This window comes from Taudactylus pleione, unplaced genomic scaffold (assembly GCF_031769625.1).
Source record: "Taudactylus pleione unplaced genomic scaffold, aTauple2 ptg000198l, whole genome shotgun sequence".
NCBI lineage: Eukaryota > Metazoa > Chordata > Amphibia > Anura > Myobatrachidae > Taudactylus > Taudactylus pleione.
Window position 1 is genome coordinate 1466179 of NW_028284600.1, and position 13822 is coordinate 1480000.

The following is a 13822-nucleotide window of genomic DNA, read 5'->3' on the forward strand; positions in this document are numbered from 1 at the left end:
CATTAATAGGCCCCCTACGTGGAACCAGAGAAATGGAACATGGGCGGTTTAATTCTCACCACATGTGTATAACTGCTGGTCGCTGTTTTCATTTTCGTGGTAAATGGCAAAATGTGAACCGAGGGGGATAAAGAAATATATAAACACAAATTATGTCAAGGTAATTCTTAATCAATTTCTGCCTGGGCCTATAATTCTATATATGTATGTGGTTTAAAACTTTCAAATAACTGTTTTACACCCTTTCACTTGCTATTGGAGGAAGCGGAGCATAATTTTTAAGGTATATTTCCTAGTTATATATATTATGTAGAACAAGTTTTGATGCACTAAACCAGGGGTATTCAGCTTGCGTCTCTCCAGCTGCTGTGGAACTACACATCTCAGCATGCCCTAATAGTAAAACTGTGGCAGGGCATGCTGCGTTGTGTAGTTTCACAGCAGCTGGCGGGCCATATGTTAAATACCCCTGCACTAAACTTTGACACTTGGCAGGCCATGCCAGTACTATATGATTGCCACTCCAGATATACTGGTAGATGTATCAAGCTGCTTTCCGGGTTGATTCACCCAAAGTGAAGTTAACAGTCAATGACTTATATGAGAGTTAACATCATTTCAGGGGCTTTAACCCGTATCAGGGCTCGGTGACTCTGCCTCAGTGATGACGCTTGTCAAATAACATTCTGACATTCAGAAAGCAGAGTGTGCAACCACTCAACCTGCAATATTTAGCCAGTCTTTCAAATGTCTAGAAGGCAAAACAGTTTCCTTTCATGCCAAAAGTCATCAATTTCAACTACCAAAACAAATTAAAACAATATCCCTAAAGTTACACCCACAGCTTACACAAAGAAACTTGTAACATTTTTTTACTTTAAAGGTAAATAGGGGGTACTTTAAAATGCACACGCAGTCTACGGGCAGCCATTTAATTTTTGGGGGGCAGTCCTGGAAAACGCAAACAGCAGCACACCATTCAGCAATAACTCATGATAGAAAATTTGAAAATTAAAAAAAAAAAATGTTTGATTGTGCAAGAACTGACACTATACTCTGAGCATTCACATCGCATTCTAACTCCTATTGAGAGGTCCCACCTGGGTAACTAATTTCTAAATATCACCAGCCCATTATCGCTGGGACCATTTGGGGGTGTAACAAAAATATAAATATATTTCCAAAAAAAGTTTTTGTTTCCTATATCGCAATCTGCCCAGGCATAGATAAGGCCCATATAGGTCCTAGTTTTCGATCTGTATGTTCGGCCAGTAACCCTAAAACAAACGTTAAAACGTCAAATTCTCATTTAGTAAGTTGTTTGACGTACCGCTTAGAGTCTAATGAGAACATGCTACTATAAATCAGAACTTGCAATGTACTCGTATATACTGTGCTAATGAACACATTATATATTAGTAACTATTTTTCTTTATTGAATGGTGTTTTACTTAAGCAATAAGGTTCTTAGCTAATACATCCTTGGAAACATGAAGTCACAAACCCAGTGATTGGTCTAATGTCATGTTATTTGTCATAGAGGCACTGGAGTCTGAAGACACAAAAATTCTAACATTTCACTGCAGAATATTCACTATCAGATTATTTCTTCCTGTGAGTGTGTGTGCCAAAACATTTTTCCATCGCTTCAATCAACCCATCAAAGGCATCCTTTAGAAAACTACGTAGCCCAGCACTATCTTTCTTTTTCACCTGATAAGGCCACAACAGAAGCAAAGAGTGGTTAATATCAGGGTAACTCTTGGGCTATTGTTTTTGACAGGCTGGCTGAGAACCCACCCGCCCATTTCCGCACAAACACACATTCTGCTGTATATCTTTGCAATGCAAGATGCAAGGGATCTGTACACTTCAAGGGTCTGTGGCTCTATCAAATTATGTAGGTAGGAGAGAAAATTATGAAAAATGACTATGTCGTTGACCTTGTTTTTCGCTGTTTGCTGATCCTAATACAAGAACGTAAGCGTTTTCAATTCAGAATCGCGCCTTGTTCACCCCTCTTGATCTTACAATAATAATATAGTGAGGAGTGTTTCTCATCATATCTGCTATTACGCGAGAGGCTAGAAGTGGATACTTGTGATGTGTTTTAAAATTAGCGGGCGAAGGCTGCCCTGCTCAGAATTTTGATGTGGAATTGCAATGCAGATAGTAAATTTTATACTAGAAATGTAATTTAAAAAAAAAAAAAAAACATTATCTGCAAATTTTGCTTGTTCTAATAGTGTGCCCTTTGCCCCATTCTTTTGCTATACAAAATATATATATTTGGGTTGCAATAGTTAATTTCAAAACAATGGAAAGTCTTATGAAACACATTACTATCTCATGTTGACTTCTAGGTTAACTATGACTGTAGGTTATCTGCAAGAAGACATATTGAGACTTGGAATGAGGGTCAATGCGTTGGGCAGAAATACAACACTATATGCCCTAAATAGACGCAAACCTTAAAGAAGTTCAAAGTGTAAAGTGTAAAGGTAAAATATGGCAAGAAATCGTGATCAGATTCCTTAATCATCACGAGAATGATTTGGATAATGTAGAAATTATCCATATTCTGACCTTATCCCAGACATACAATTATAACACTAGGGGTGTTCATGTTTCACTCAGATAACTTTGTGTCAAGCAGCAATGGCTGAAAACATGCCCATTAATCAAAATTTCCTGTATCCTTGAAATCAATGCCAAATTTGCAGCTGAGAGAAAGACAGAAAAGCTGTTTACTTAGAAAATAACAATTTATTACAGAGATCTTTGAACCATGCAACATCTTGTAAAGTGAAAACCATAGCACAACATCATCTAGGAATAAGCCAGGTTTAGTGTTCTGCAGCCATGGCCAAAGCGACAAGGCACAAAAACAAACTGCTTTGACCACTTAGAAGAATGGCATCGTGCAAACGCTTTGGCACTTTGTCATTTATTTTTTTTTTTTAAATAAACAAAACAATAATTTCTTCCAGATTATTCACATTATACTGAATAGAAATCATTGGATCTCTATGTGTAATTAAAATTATAAAAAAAAAAACTTCTTGACAAGCCAAGGTTGAGCCAAAATGTAAATGACATTAAAGAAGACAATGAATTTAATTTTATTTAATGTCCCTTTTTGCAGATCTTCATTTACATAGCATTTTTAACAAAAGCATTGACCTTATAAATGCTGGCATTTGTACAGCTTCTGCGGCGTCGGATTTAATCATGCTTTCACAAAGCCATGAGGGAGAATCCTGTAAGTTCCCTGGTTGGATATAGGGTAGGAATTATAAAAAAAAAAAAAAAGGAAAAAGAAAAACATTGGGACTGGTCAAATGTTTACCCTCCTTGCCTCAGAAAACAACCTGACATGAACAGTGTAAGAGGTCTGGGGAATAACCCATTGCTGTTTGTAAGGCTCTGTAATAATCATACATAATCGTTTGGAAATATAGCTAATAAAAAATATAATGAGTGTTCAGCAAAATCGGCATTAGGCCCAAATTACATGATATTAATACTAGAACAGGTGCAGAAAGGCTCTTTAAATGAGGTAAATGAATAAAATGTCCCAGAGCACAACTGTGTGCACTGACAAAAAGTCAATCACATGAATAATTCAGAGACCAGGCCTGCCAGCAAAGGTCAGCTTTCTATGACCTTTGAGACAGGAAGTGAAAGGAAACGCAGTTTGCTACAAAAAAACTCAAATCAGTCTTCAGCTACTGTTCTAAAATTACAAAAAAAATAAAGTAAAAAAAATGTGTAACCCACAACAAAAATCTATACAATTAAGCATTTTTAAAAGGTAAAAATAATTATAAAAATTAATTTTAATTTAAAAACGTTTTTTTCTTTTTTTTTTGCAAAATTGTCAACTAAGCGTTTTATGTTACATAGAACCCTCTCAGGTTAAAATTTTTGCAGCAGCTGTTAAATATGACAAAAGTTTTTTTTTCTCTCCTTCTCTCTCTTTCTCTCTCTCTCTCTTTCTCCCCCACCAAATCTCAAGCTTTTCCAACTCTGTATGAAAGAAAATGGAATAAACAGATGTCTGGCTTACATACAGGAAAGTAGGACATACTTGGAATGATAAGTCTCCTAAACTCTATAGAATAATGCCAAATTTATTTGGAGGGGGGGGGGGCATTTACTATCCACAGAGATGCCAACCAGCAGTATGCCTGTGATGGCACCATCTGGAATTACATTGCAGAGCATGCTATTAGTGATACACAGTGCCCAGTGCTAGGCTGCCATTTCTTCCCCAGTTTGCTGCTTCATGTTTTCATAGTAATGTAATCCCTGCCTCCCTCTTTCTTCCTCCACAATCAGTCTTTTCAGTTCCTAACACTCAGAAACCAGGTCCTTGTGTGCACAGAAGTAAAAAAATGGATGCACAGTAGAATGGACCCTAGCAGGAATTTCCATAGGTTGCAATAAAACACGTTACGTGATGGCTGTGAAGAATTATATCAGCCTATGGTGTGGTTTAGCTTTAGAACTCACAGCAGCATCCTGTAATCACTTACAGCCATAGGAATGTATCAGTGAAATAGGATAGATTTATCTGTTCTTAGCTGTGATATGTAGACAATGGGTGTTGCTAATGAGGAACATCTGCTTTTGTGTTTTCCAAGAAAACATTATTCCTCTATGAATATGATACTCTCATCCTTTTCCGAAAATACCACACAAAAAAATATAGCTCTTTCCTCCATTTTATTCCAAATTATTTTTGATAAATAGAAAAATTACCAGTTTCTATATAATTAATAAATTTATTTATTTATTTATTTTGGCATTTGTGCAATGCTTGCATCTCCTGCACTCTCTTGTCATCTCACACTCTAGCATTTATATTCACTAATAAAATGAGAATTTAAAATATTCAGAATGTTAATTGCAGCTTCATTTCCTGTTTATCTGAATCCACCCAGTGACAACTTTGTTCAAGTGTTGGCATTAATATTGCAGTTTTGTCGCACTTGGGCGTTCAGTTTTGGATGACACATGTCATGGGGTAATACATTATATAATAATAAAGCAAGTGGCATGGTTTTTAAAAACTGAATTAAATTTTATTGAATTTCTTATTACTATCAAGATTGTTCTGCTGACAAGTAGTGGAAAAGAAAATATCTGGCTGAAAACTATCCAAAGGCTGCGGAGAGATAATGAGAGATAATTGTCCATATTTCACTTTCTAGACCAACCAGCCATGTGGTCGCACAATTTGGACCTGACCAAAATAAAGATAATGCTGGAGCTAGCGAGAGAGTATGACAAAAATGGCAAATTTAGAACAAGCGTCGGCCAATACTCCAAGACGTGAATTAAATATCATTATTAAGAAATTAAACTGTTGCTGGCAGCTCACTTAATAACCATTTTATTTCCACCCTGAATATATTTTATACATTTAAAACAATTATGTAATTTCCTCTTAACAAACAGCAATGCGGAAATGTTCAACCTGGCCCAATGAATGTTAACGACGGAAGTGAAACTCAACTGCCTTACTAACCATGTGTAATACATTTATGGAAGTGTGATATTTTGTCACCATAAGTGACAGGTCTTTTAGAAAGCGAGATGTAATTCAGTTTTCCATTGAAGGGGTAAAAAAACCACTACATGTTCAGTTCCAAAGTGAAGTATATGATTGAAATTCCTATAAAATTGTCATATCTTTAAATTTAGAAGCACAGCAGATTTTCCATCAATAATTAAGATCTCCAAAGCATTTATGTGAGACATAAATGGAGTTTCAATCTTCCTTATTCAAATAAACATGGTGAAGCCATTAACTAAATGTTTCTTTGATTTCCCCCCCCTCTGATGCATCTAGCATATCAAATTATAAGGCACTCGTCTAAGGTACAAATACAGTTTCAATTTGCACTTGAAATACTTCAATATAACGATAATCAGTAGCATAATTTTTCTTGCTACCTGAAGTATCATTTCCCAAACATTATTAAAAATAAATCAGACTTTTTCAAAAATAATAATTTGAACACAAGGAAAAAACACTCAATGCAAAAAAATAAAATAAAATAGGTGTAACCTTGAATTGTAATATTGTTTAACGGAATCCATTTTTTTTTTTTTTTTTTTCAAAAATTGCCCATATTGAATCAATAATGAATCAGCTACAGAAGTCAAAAGACTTGATGCTAAACCAGTGAACTTTATGTTTTGTTCCAGTGATAAAATTCCTATGCTTATATGGATGCAACAGAAAATAATAATAATAATAATAATAATAATAATAATAATAATCTTGCAAAATATCAACCTGCTTCTAGAACATTTCAAACACTCAAGACATATAATTATATTGATTTTTTTTGCCCTCTGTCATCAGAGTTCTATGAGTGCTGAACTTGTTCTTAGTTGTCTGACACAGTCTCAGAGTGGAGGGAACAACTGGTCAAACCTATTTGATTACTAATAAGAGAGATGTCCCTTCTGTCAGATACCTAACATTCCCCACTATGCAAACAGATATTTTGCCTAGTTAAACATTAGCATTGCTCTCCACTAGTGGTTGCATATTTCTGGAGGCTTAACTCTGGGACTTTTCTGGATTTAATTTTTTTCACTCGTTGGACAGCAAAGTTCATGATCAAAAAGATAAATTTGTACTGAAAGCTACTGAAATACAAACCCCTAGTCAAAACAATAAAAAAAAAAAAGTGTTACATTCATATGCCCTGGAATTGGGTACCAGATATAAACTTACTGTCAATCAAATATACATCATATGATTGGTTCAACATTCGGGAGGGGGGGGGGGACTGGTGATATCACATGCATCAATATGCCTCATATTTTTATCTCTATAAATTAAAGACTGCACAGGGTGGATGATTTTGCATAAAAGCGTCTCAGAAAATGCAACCAGGGTGGGCAATCAGTTTCAATTACAGTAAGTTTAGTTTGTTAGTTACCTATTTGCTATGCTACGTAAGTGACAGCTACAACTGGGGGTAAATTAGAATGCATTTCAAAATTAATTGGTGGCAGATTAAATTAATTTTAACATTGGACAACAAATACAATCCTCTGCCACCCAAGTGTCTCTACTGGGGGCACTGCCACTGCCGACACAATGCAAAAAAAACCCGAAGCACTTGTTAACAAATTAACAGAACGCCATTTTCTTTTGACATCTCTACGTTTAAAGCCAAAAACTCTCTAGGCAGAAGAGCTCGTCACAGAGAGCACGTAAGCAGATGAAAGTGCTCCCCCCCCCTCCCTTCCTGCCCCTGACGATTCGCAAGTCATTATCGAATCCCTACAGAATGAGCCATCGGGTTTCCAAGTCAACCCACCTGTACATGGTAACAGAAGAGGACAACAAGCAGAGAATAAACTCTGCACTACAAAACATAGAGACACGGCAAGAGAGCAGTGGATATAAATAGAATACAAAAGGCAGGTCTTACCTGTCAATGATCACGGGGTCCGAAGGGGTTTCGTTTCGGTTGCCACAACTTTTCTTGTCGCAGCATCGACTGTAAAAAAAAAAAAAGAGTATCACAGTCACACGTCAAAAATAATATAGGAATCTGATTTGGATCATTTTAAGCTTTCTATGCCCAGAACATTCAATCGATATCATAACACAGACACCGCATCTAAAGATCTGTTCTCGTAGCATAACGTTGGTTGGCCGAATCCACAAGTCTACTCTGCCTGTGGTTAAAATGCAGAAGTAGCAGTTTGGAAATACAAACAATTTAAATCGTGATGCGAAAATATGGCAGCCAACATGTTGCGTTGTTTGCCTCTGCAGCGAAGTGGGAAATAGGAGGAAAGGAGCGCGGTCTGGGAATAACTTTTCAAGATCTTCCGCTGTTGTTTACCTCTAATTGTCAAGCTGTTATTTCTGGAAAACACGCAAGATGCAACCTTCAACCAATATTTCTTTTGGGCATTTATTAATTATAGCCACAAAAGCATGAATGCATCTAATCACAAACTTCCCATTGTTCTTTCCTTAAGCCTACCTTAACTCCATTATTGAAACTTTAATTAAAGCAGAAATTAAACAAAAATGTTATGCTTCTTGCATTTAAAAAAAAAAAGAAAAAAAAAAAGCATACTTGTATAATGGTTACATGTCTAAATTAGCTAAATTAACACCATATGGTACGCAAAGTATATAAAGCCTTTTAAAGCTGACAGCTAAAGTGATTAAAGAAAGTCTACAGTCTCCCACTTACAGCTTAAATCACATCTGTGCACTTTCTATGTTAATTGCAGTACATGCAGAAGTGGATAATAAAGAAATTCCACTTTATTGGTTGTAATTTATATTTAGTACCTGATATGAGAAAAAGTCAGCTTTTGTATATTAGTGCTGCAACAATATGTCTACTCAGATATGGCATTTAGGTAATACGCATATAACCAAGGAATAGGATGCCCCTTAGAGTATGAAGCCTGCTACTGTATCCCTGGCAATGAGCAGTATATCCTCCCTCATCTCCTGCAACTTTATATTACATGCCACAAAGAGAAATTCAATGATGACATTTTTTTATTCAGAACGCAGAGGTGAAACTCTTGTGCTGGTTAGCCATTGGAGCAGGTGGGAAAGTATTCTTTTTGACACAGATCTGGAGTCATCTGCATTCCAGCAAATAACAGTCTGAACGCCGCAGTACTGCTCCAGGGGTGAGGTTAAGTGACAGTATCAAAATCTAATTCTCATATACATGAGCCCTATAATTAGTACAAAGGACTTTCCATTTTTATCAATAAAAGACAATTGGATATTTAAGGGAGGCAGTACCTCAGGATGGGAGCAGCAGTGCCAAAAGAAATAAAAACCTTATATAAATATAAGATGCAGCCTGATAGCTTTAATGACAGACCCATCATCCATGGCCTGTTTTCATTTTTGGAATACACTGGTCTTGCCCGTGCAACGCATTCATCAAATCAATCAGGGAGTCTATTCTTTTTTTTTTACACTATTTGAATTATTTTTGGCGACGCCATACTCTTCCATTAGATTGTACAGGCGCATGCCACCATTTTTCCAAAACGCGCCTGCTCCATGCGCTTCGGCACACACCTGTGTCTCTTTAAATATTCAGAACCTGTATGCAAATGTTGCAAATATTGCGATCACAAGGAGACCATGCATATAAAAGCCTCAACTCATCTGTTTTCTATGCAAAATTGTTTTGGAATACCGGGTAACTGGCTATACATGTAATTACAGCATTAAATAAAGATATGTGTAAAAAAAATTGTAAAAGTTGCAGTAATTATAGCGAGATAATAATATTTCTATATTGTTTGGAACTATCCAATATTTACTGTGGAATTACTATAATGTTGAGATCAAGTAAATATTGGATGAATATAGTGTCATCAGCAAACAGAGATATGCAGGAGAGTGTTTAGTCTCCCTGGAGCTGATTAGTAGAGGAGATGTATTATTGAATAATACAAACAAGACATGTTTATCTGAGACCCACCAAGACATGACCCTTAGGGTCTTACCTGCACATAATTTCGTGGGTCAGGAGTACTCTGCACATTTCGGGGTTCTTGTCTTGGCCCTCGTAGATAATTGCCTGCACAAAGTATAATAAATTAGACAGGGGTAACAATAATTCACACATCAAACCCTGCACCCAGGTCCCTGCCGAGACCCCTGGCATGGACCCTCCCCACAGTATTTACCCATGGATGCCAGGTGCCCAGGGAAGGCCATGGCTCTGATACAGATGGATGTGCATCCTCCGGCTCCCATGACTAATTGCATTGCATGTAGGGGAGCTTTAGAATATTCCCAGGCCTACAGAGAGCATGGGCTGGACACAAACTCAGCAGCACGGGAGGGCCTGGCTATGCTCCTGCATTCATATGGGTAGCAGCAACATGAGGCAGGGAGTCCTGTGAGTGCTCCTATGGCCCACACACGCCCATAAGCTGTAGATTGGGGTCCGGCAATCTACACATTATTAACCTCTGCATTATCAGCCGTTTACTGGTGTCAGGGGATCATTAACACCTGCAGTGCTGCAATTTAACTCTCTAGGGGGCTATAGTGACTTACAAATTTACACACACACCCCTCCCCTGCTGCAATTCTGCATCCAAACTCTCCAGGGGGTTTGTAGAGGGATCACAAATTTACCCGACAGCAAACTGATGCACCATTTGGATGCCCACTAAGTGACACGTTAACCCATCCAGTGCTGCAGCCGGTCAACCGGTCATATTAACATGTAACAGTCACCATCTGACTTAATTTATGCACCATTAACCTTTATAGAGCAGCAACATGTGACATTCCACGACAGTCCAGCATATGATGGTTTACACAGAACACACACACACACACACATATATATATGTATATATACATGTGTGTGTGTGTGTATTGTGTATATATATATATATATTTACTAATGGACACATGTATCCCAGGCTGCGGGAACATAAAAGGTGACTTTTATTTATATATATATATATATATATATATATATATATATATATATATATATATATATATCACATCTGCGTTTCCATGTAAATAACTGCCTGTGGAAAGAAATCCGTTACTTTGTTTCCCCACATTTGCTTATATAGATAAATATATTTAAAAACCAATGAGGATCCCGCTAAGAGAGGCGCTGGAGCTTTCCGCCCCGAGCAGGGAGCCGTGTGCGCAGCAATATGCTGATCGCTGGATGAGATGTAAGAAGAGAGCGCTAATGGCCAATCTGGTGTTTATTTTGAAACTGCTAACAATGATTTTTCTTTGGTAAAAAGGCAGTGTCTGGGCGCACGGATGGCTGGGTTTTGAACATAGGCTCTAACAGATGGTGCCGGGGCTATAGGTGCGCTCTGCTGGGGTGTTGAGGGAGGGGGGGTGGGGGGATTGGGAAGCGATGGAGTATGGAGCTACCTCCAGGGCTGAGTGTCACATATCCCCGCTCTTATATGTAACTGCACTGCCAGCCATGAAGCAGCCAGCGTCTTAGCCGGGCTTTGTGCCATACAGACCGGCTGAACGCTTGTTCTTATGTCGGTGTCTTCCAAAAAAAAAAAAAAACCAGCGCGCACCAGGGCGCAGTGGCTCACCCGCGGCGGTGTATCCATAACTCGGGCACAGCCACATGGACAGGGAGCCAGAGCTTTATAAACTAGGGCTGAGCATCTCAAGCAACCTGGGCTCCCAAAATATTCCAACAGGGCCTCACCCAGCACCCTCCATCCATCCCAGGGCGCTCCTATTACGCATAGCTCTATCTCATGCGCCCTGGTGCCACAGAGATCAGCTGTGAGCTAGAGCAGGGCTTCCCTCTGCTAGCACTGCACACATGGCCTTCTGCAGTCCCCCCTTCCTGACTATTAGTACAGAACCTGTGCCACCTCTCTCCCTCATCCAAACCAATGACCCAAATAGACCTGGGGAGACTTCCCAACTCCCAACAGTAATATTTACTTTCCCTAAGAAAATGAGAATAAAAAAAATGTGAACACTTTTTAAACCACTGCTTGTTTTAAAAGCCCGGCGAGCTGGATAGTAAGTGCGATCTTTGGAAGCTAATTCATTTCAACACCTCGTAAAAATACTAATTGGGGTATCTATTTGGCAGCCCCTTTAACGCTTTCAGTGCCGGAGTCGACGGGACTGGCGCATCTGCCCTGCTGGCTGCTGGAGCCCGTGCAAATATTTGTATCCACGGTGGGGGAACAGTGTAAAAGTTTTCTAGTTATATCCATAGCACGGAGAGAAATGCCGGGGATATCGAGTTTGGGGTTTTTTTAGGAGAAAAGTCTGCGCCTTTGGATAATACGCAGCAAGCTCCACTCCGGTCTGTGCACCATGACCTGCCCTGTGCCCAGCTGAAATGATTGCACATAGGTGCCCACTAGATAGTCGTTTTAATGATTATTATAATTAAAAACAAAAACAACAATGTATCATAAGACTCCAAGTTCAGACTAGTACAGGCCATAGCTGTCCAGCTGTAATATAAACACAACATGATGTAGACAGATTTCTATCTGTTTCTAAGTGCAACGCCTATCATTAGCATAATACAAATTATGCTGTGAGTTGTAGTCTATTGATCACTGATTTTCCTTGAGTGTATGCTCACTTATCTGTAAGGTTAGACTGAGGATATTTCAATTTCCTATACGACTATTTTGTTGATCACCTATACCCCTCTCCCACTATCATTTAAAATAATTGTAATGTATTCTAACGCCTGGTGCCAGCAGTCCTGGAAGCACAGAGGCTGCTTTATGTCTAGCTCAGGGATGGGACCAAGTGGGAATATCAGAACAGATAAGAGTTATTTTTATTAATGCGGAACATCATAGAGACAACACTGGGCTGTCCCTCCCAGTGCTGGTGGATACAGAAAGTGCCATATAACTTGTGCTGATTGTCTCTCACCCTCTGCTGAAACCCTCGTATTTAGAAATGATTTATTTTTGGTTTTGTAGCACAAACAGAAATCTATAAACTGTCGGTTCAGCGCCATTGACTCTTTGATCAGTTACCGGGCTATTTTCAGCCAGTGAGGAGATTACATGCCTAGATTCCCTGCTCCGTTTCATACCTCCAGCCAAATAAAACAGTAAAAGGGTGCTTCAATTAGTAGTTCCCTCATTTGTTTGTCATTATATGTATATATATATATATAAATATATATATATATATATATATATATATATAATATAAATATAGACACACACATGGAAACTTATAGCAACTAATACAATCACCCTCTTAATTACATGGCAGTAATTTCTGAAAATATTTAGCTGTTTATTTGTGCAGAGGGAATAAAGGCAGGATTGTCAGGTCGAGAGCGCTCCACAGCCTGAAAAGGCTCCTCTGTAAACCATTGGTATAATTGCTCAAGGGTCCAGTGCCTCCACTGTCCCCCTGTTTGCTGTCTGTCACTTCATCTCCTCCTTAGGAGGAACTCAAGTGGCATCAATGACAATCCCGGTCGACTGGGTAAGACTGCAAAAATAACAAGTTTGTTCTTTTGCCTGTGCGTAAAAATGTGGCACAATGTGTCCCAGCCTAATAACTGGCACTACTGTCTTGTAGATGCATCTACAGTTTACTCTTAATATATATATATATATATATATATATATATTATATATATATATACAGTGTGTGCATATATATGTATATATATATGTATATATATATATATATATATATATATATATATATATATATATATATATATATGAGCGTTGCAAAGACGCACTATCTGCTCCTCCATGTAATTGGTGTGGATGTTATTGATAACCTCTAGTAACTATCTGGAAAGTTGTACACGACAGGTTAAATAATTTAATAAGCATCTCCGCGTAATTATGTTATTTACAAGGTCTGACAGGGAGTTGGTGATAGAGGCACAGGAGCAGGAAATGGACGGGGTTCCGTGACCCCTGGAGCCTGGAGTTTGAATTATGGAGATGGGGGGGTAAGAGGTGAATAGAGACCAGAGACGAACAAGGTGACTTTTCACCTTACTACATTTAACATGGAGATCTAAACAGTGTCCTCTTGCCCAAAACATCATGACAAGACAGACAGGGAAAATAACCGTTTTGTTATATATAGATAGATAGATAGATAGATAGATAGATAGATAGATAGATAGATAGATAGATAGATAGATAGATATAGATATATGAGTGGATAAGCCTCATTCTAAAATGTCAGGGCTAATATAGACACATATATACACTGGGTGACTGTTGTAATACAACATGGAAGTGTGCTTTCTCCTGAGGGTTGTGC

The 13822-nt window shown here is 38.2% G+C and overlaps 1 protein-coding gene across 21 annotated transcripts in view; it reads right to left on the minus strand.

The window, feature by feature from the left end:
- Positions 1–13822, minus strand: part of EBF3 (EBF transcription factor 3) — a 142690-nt gene that overhangs the window by 126182 nt on the left and 2686 nt on the right. For all 21 annotated transcript variants that reach the window (XM_088476864.1, XM_088476858.1, XM_088476861.1 and 18 more), the window contains exons 5-6: positions 9532–9605; positions 7461–7529 (exon numbers count right to left, since the gene is read on the minus strand). In XM_088476864.1, coding sequence (XP_088332990.1) covers positions 7461–7529; positions 9532–9605 — 143 coding nt within the window. The remainder of the gene's footprint in view (positions 1–7460; positions 7530–9531; positions 9606–13822) is intronic.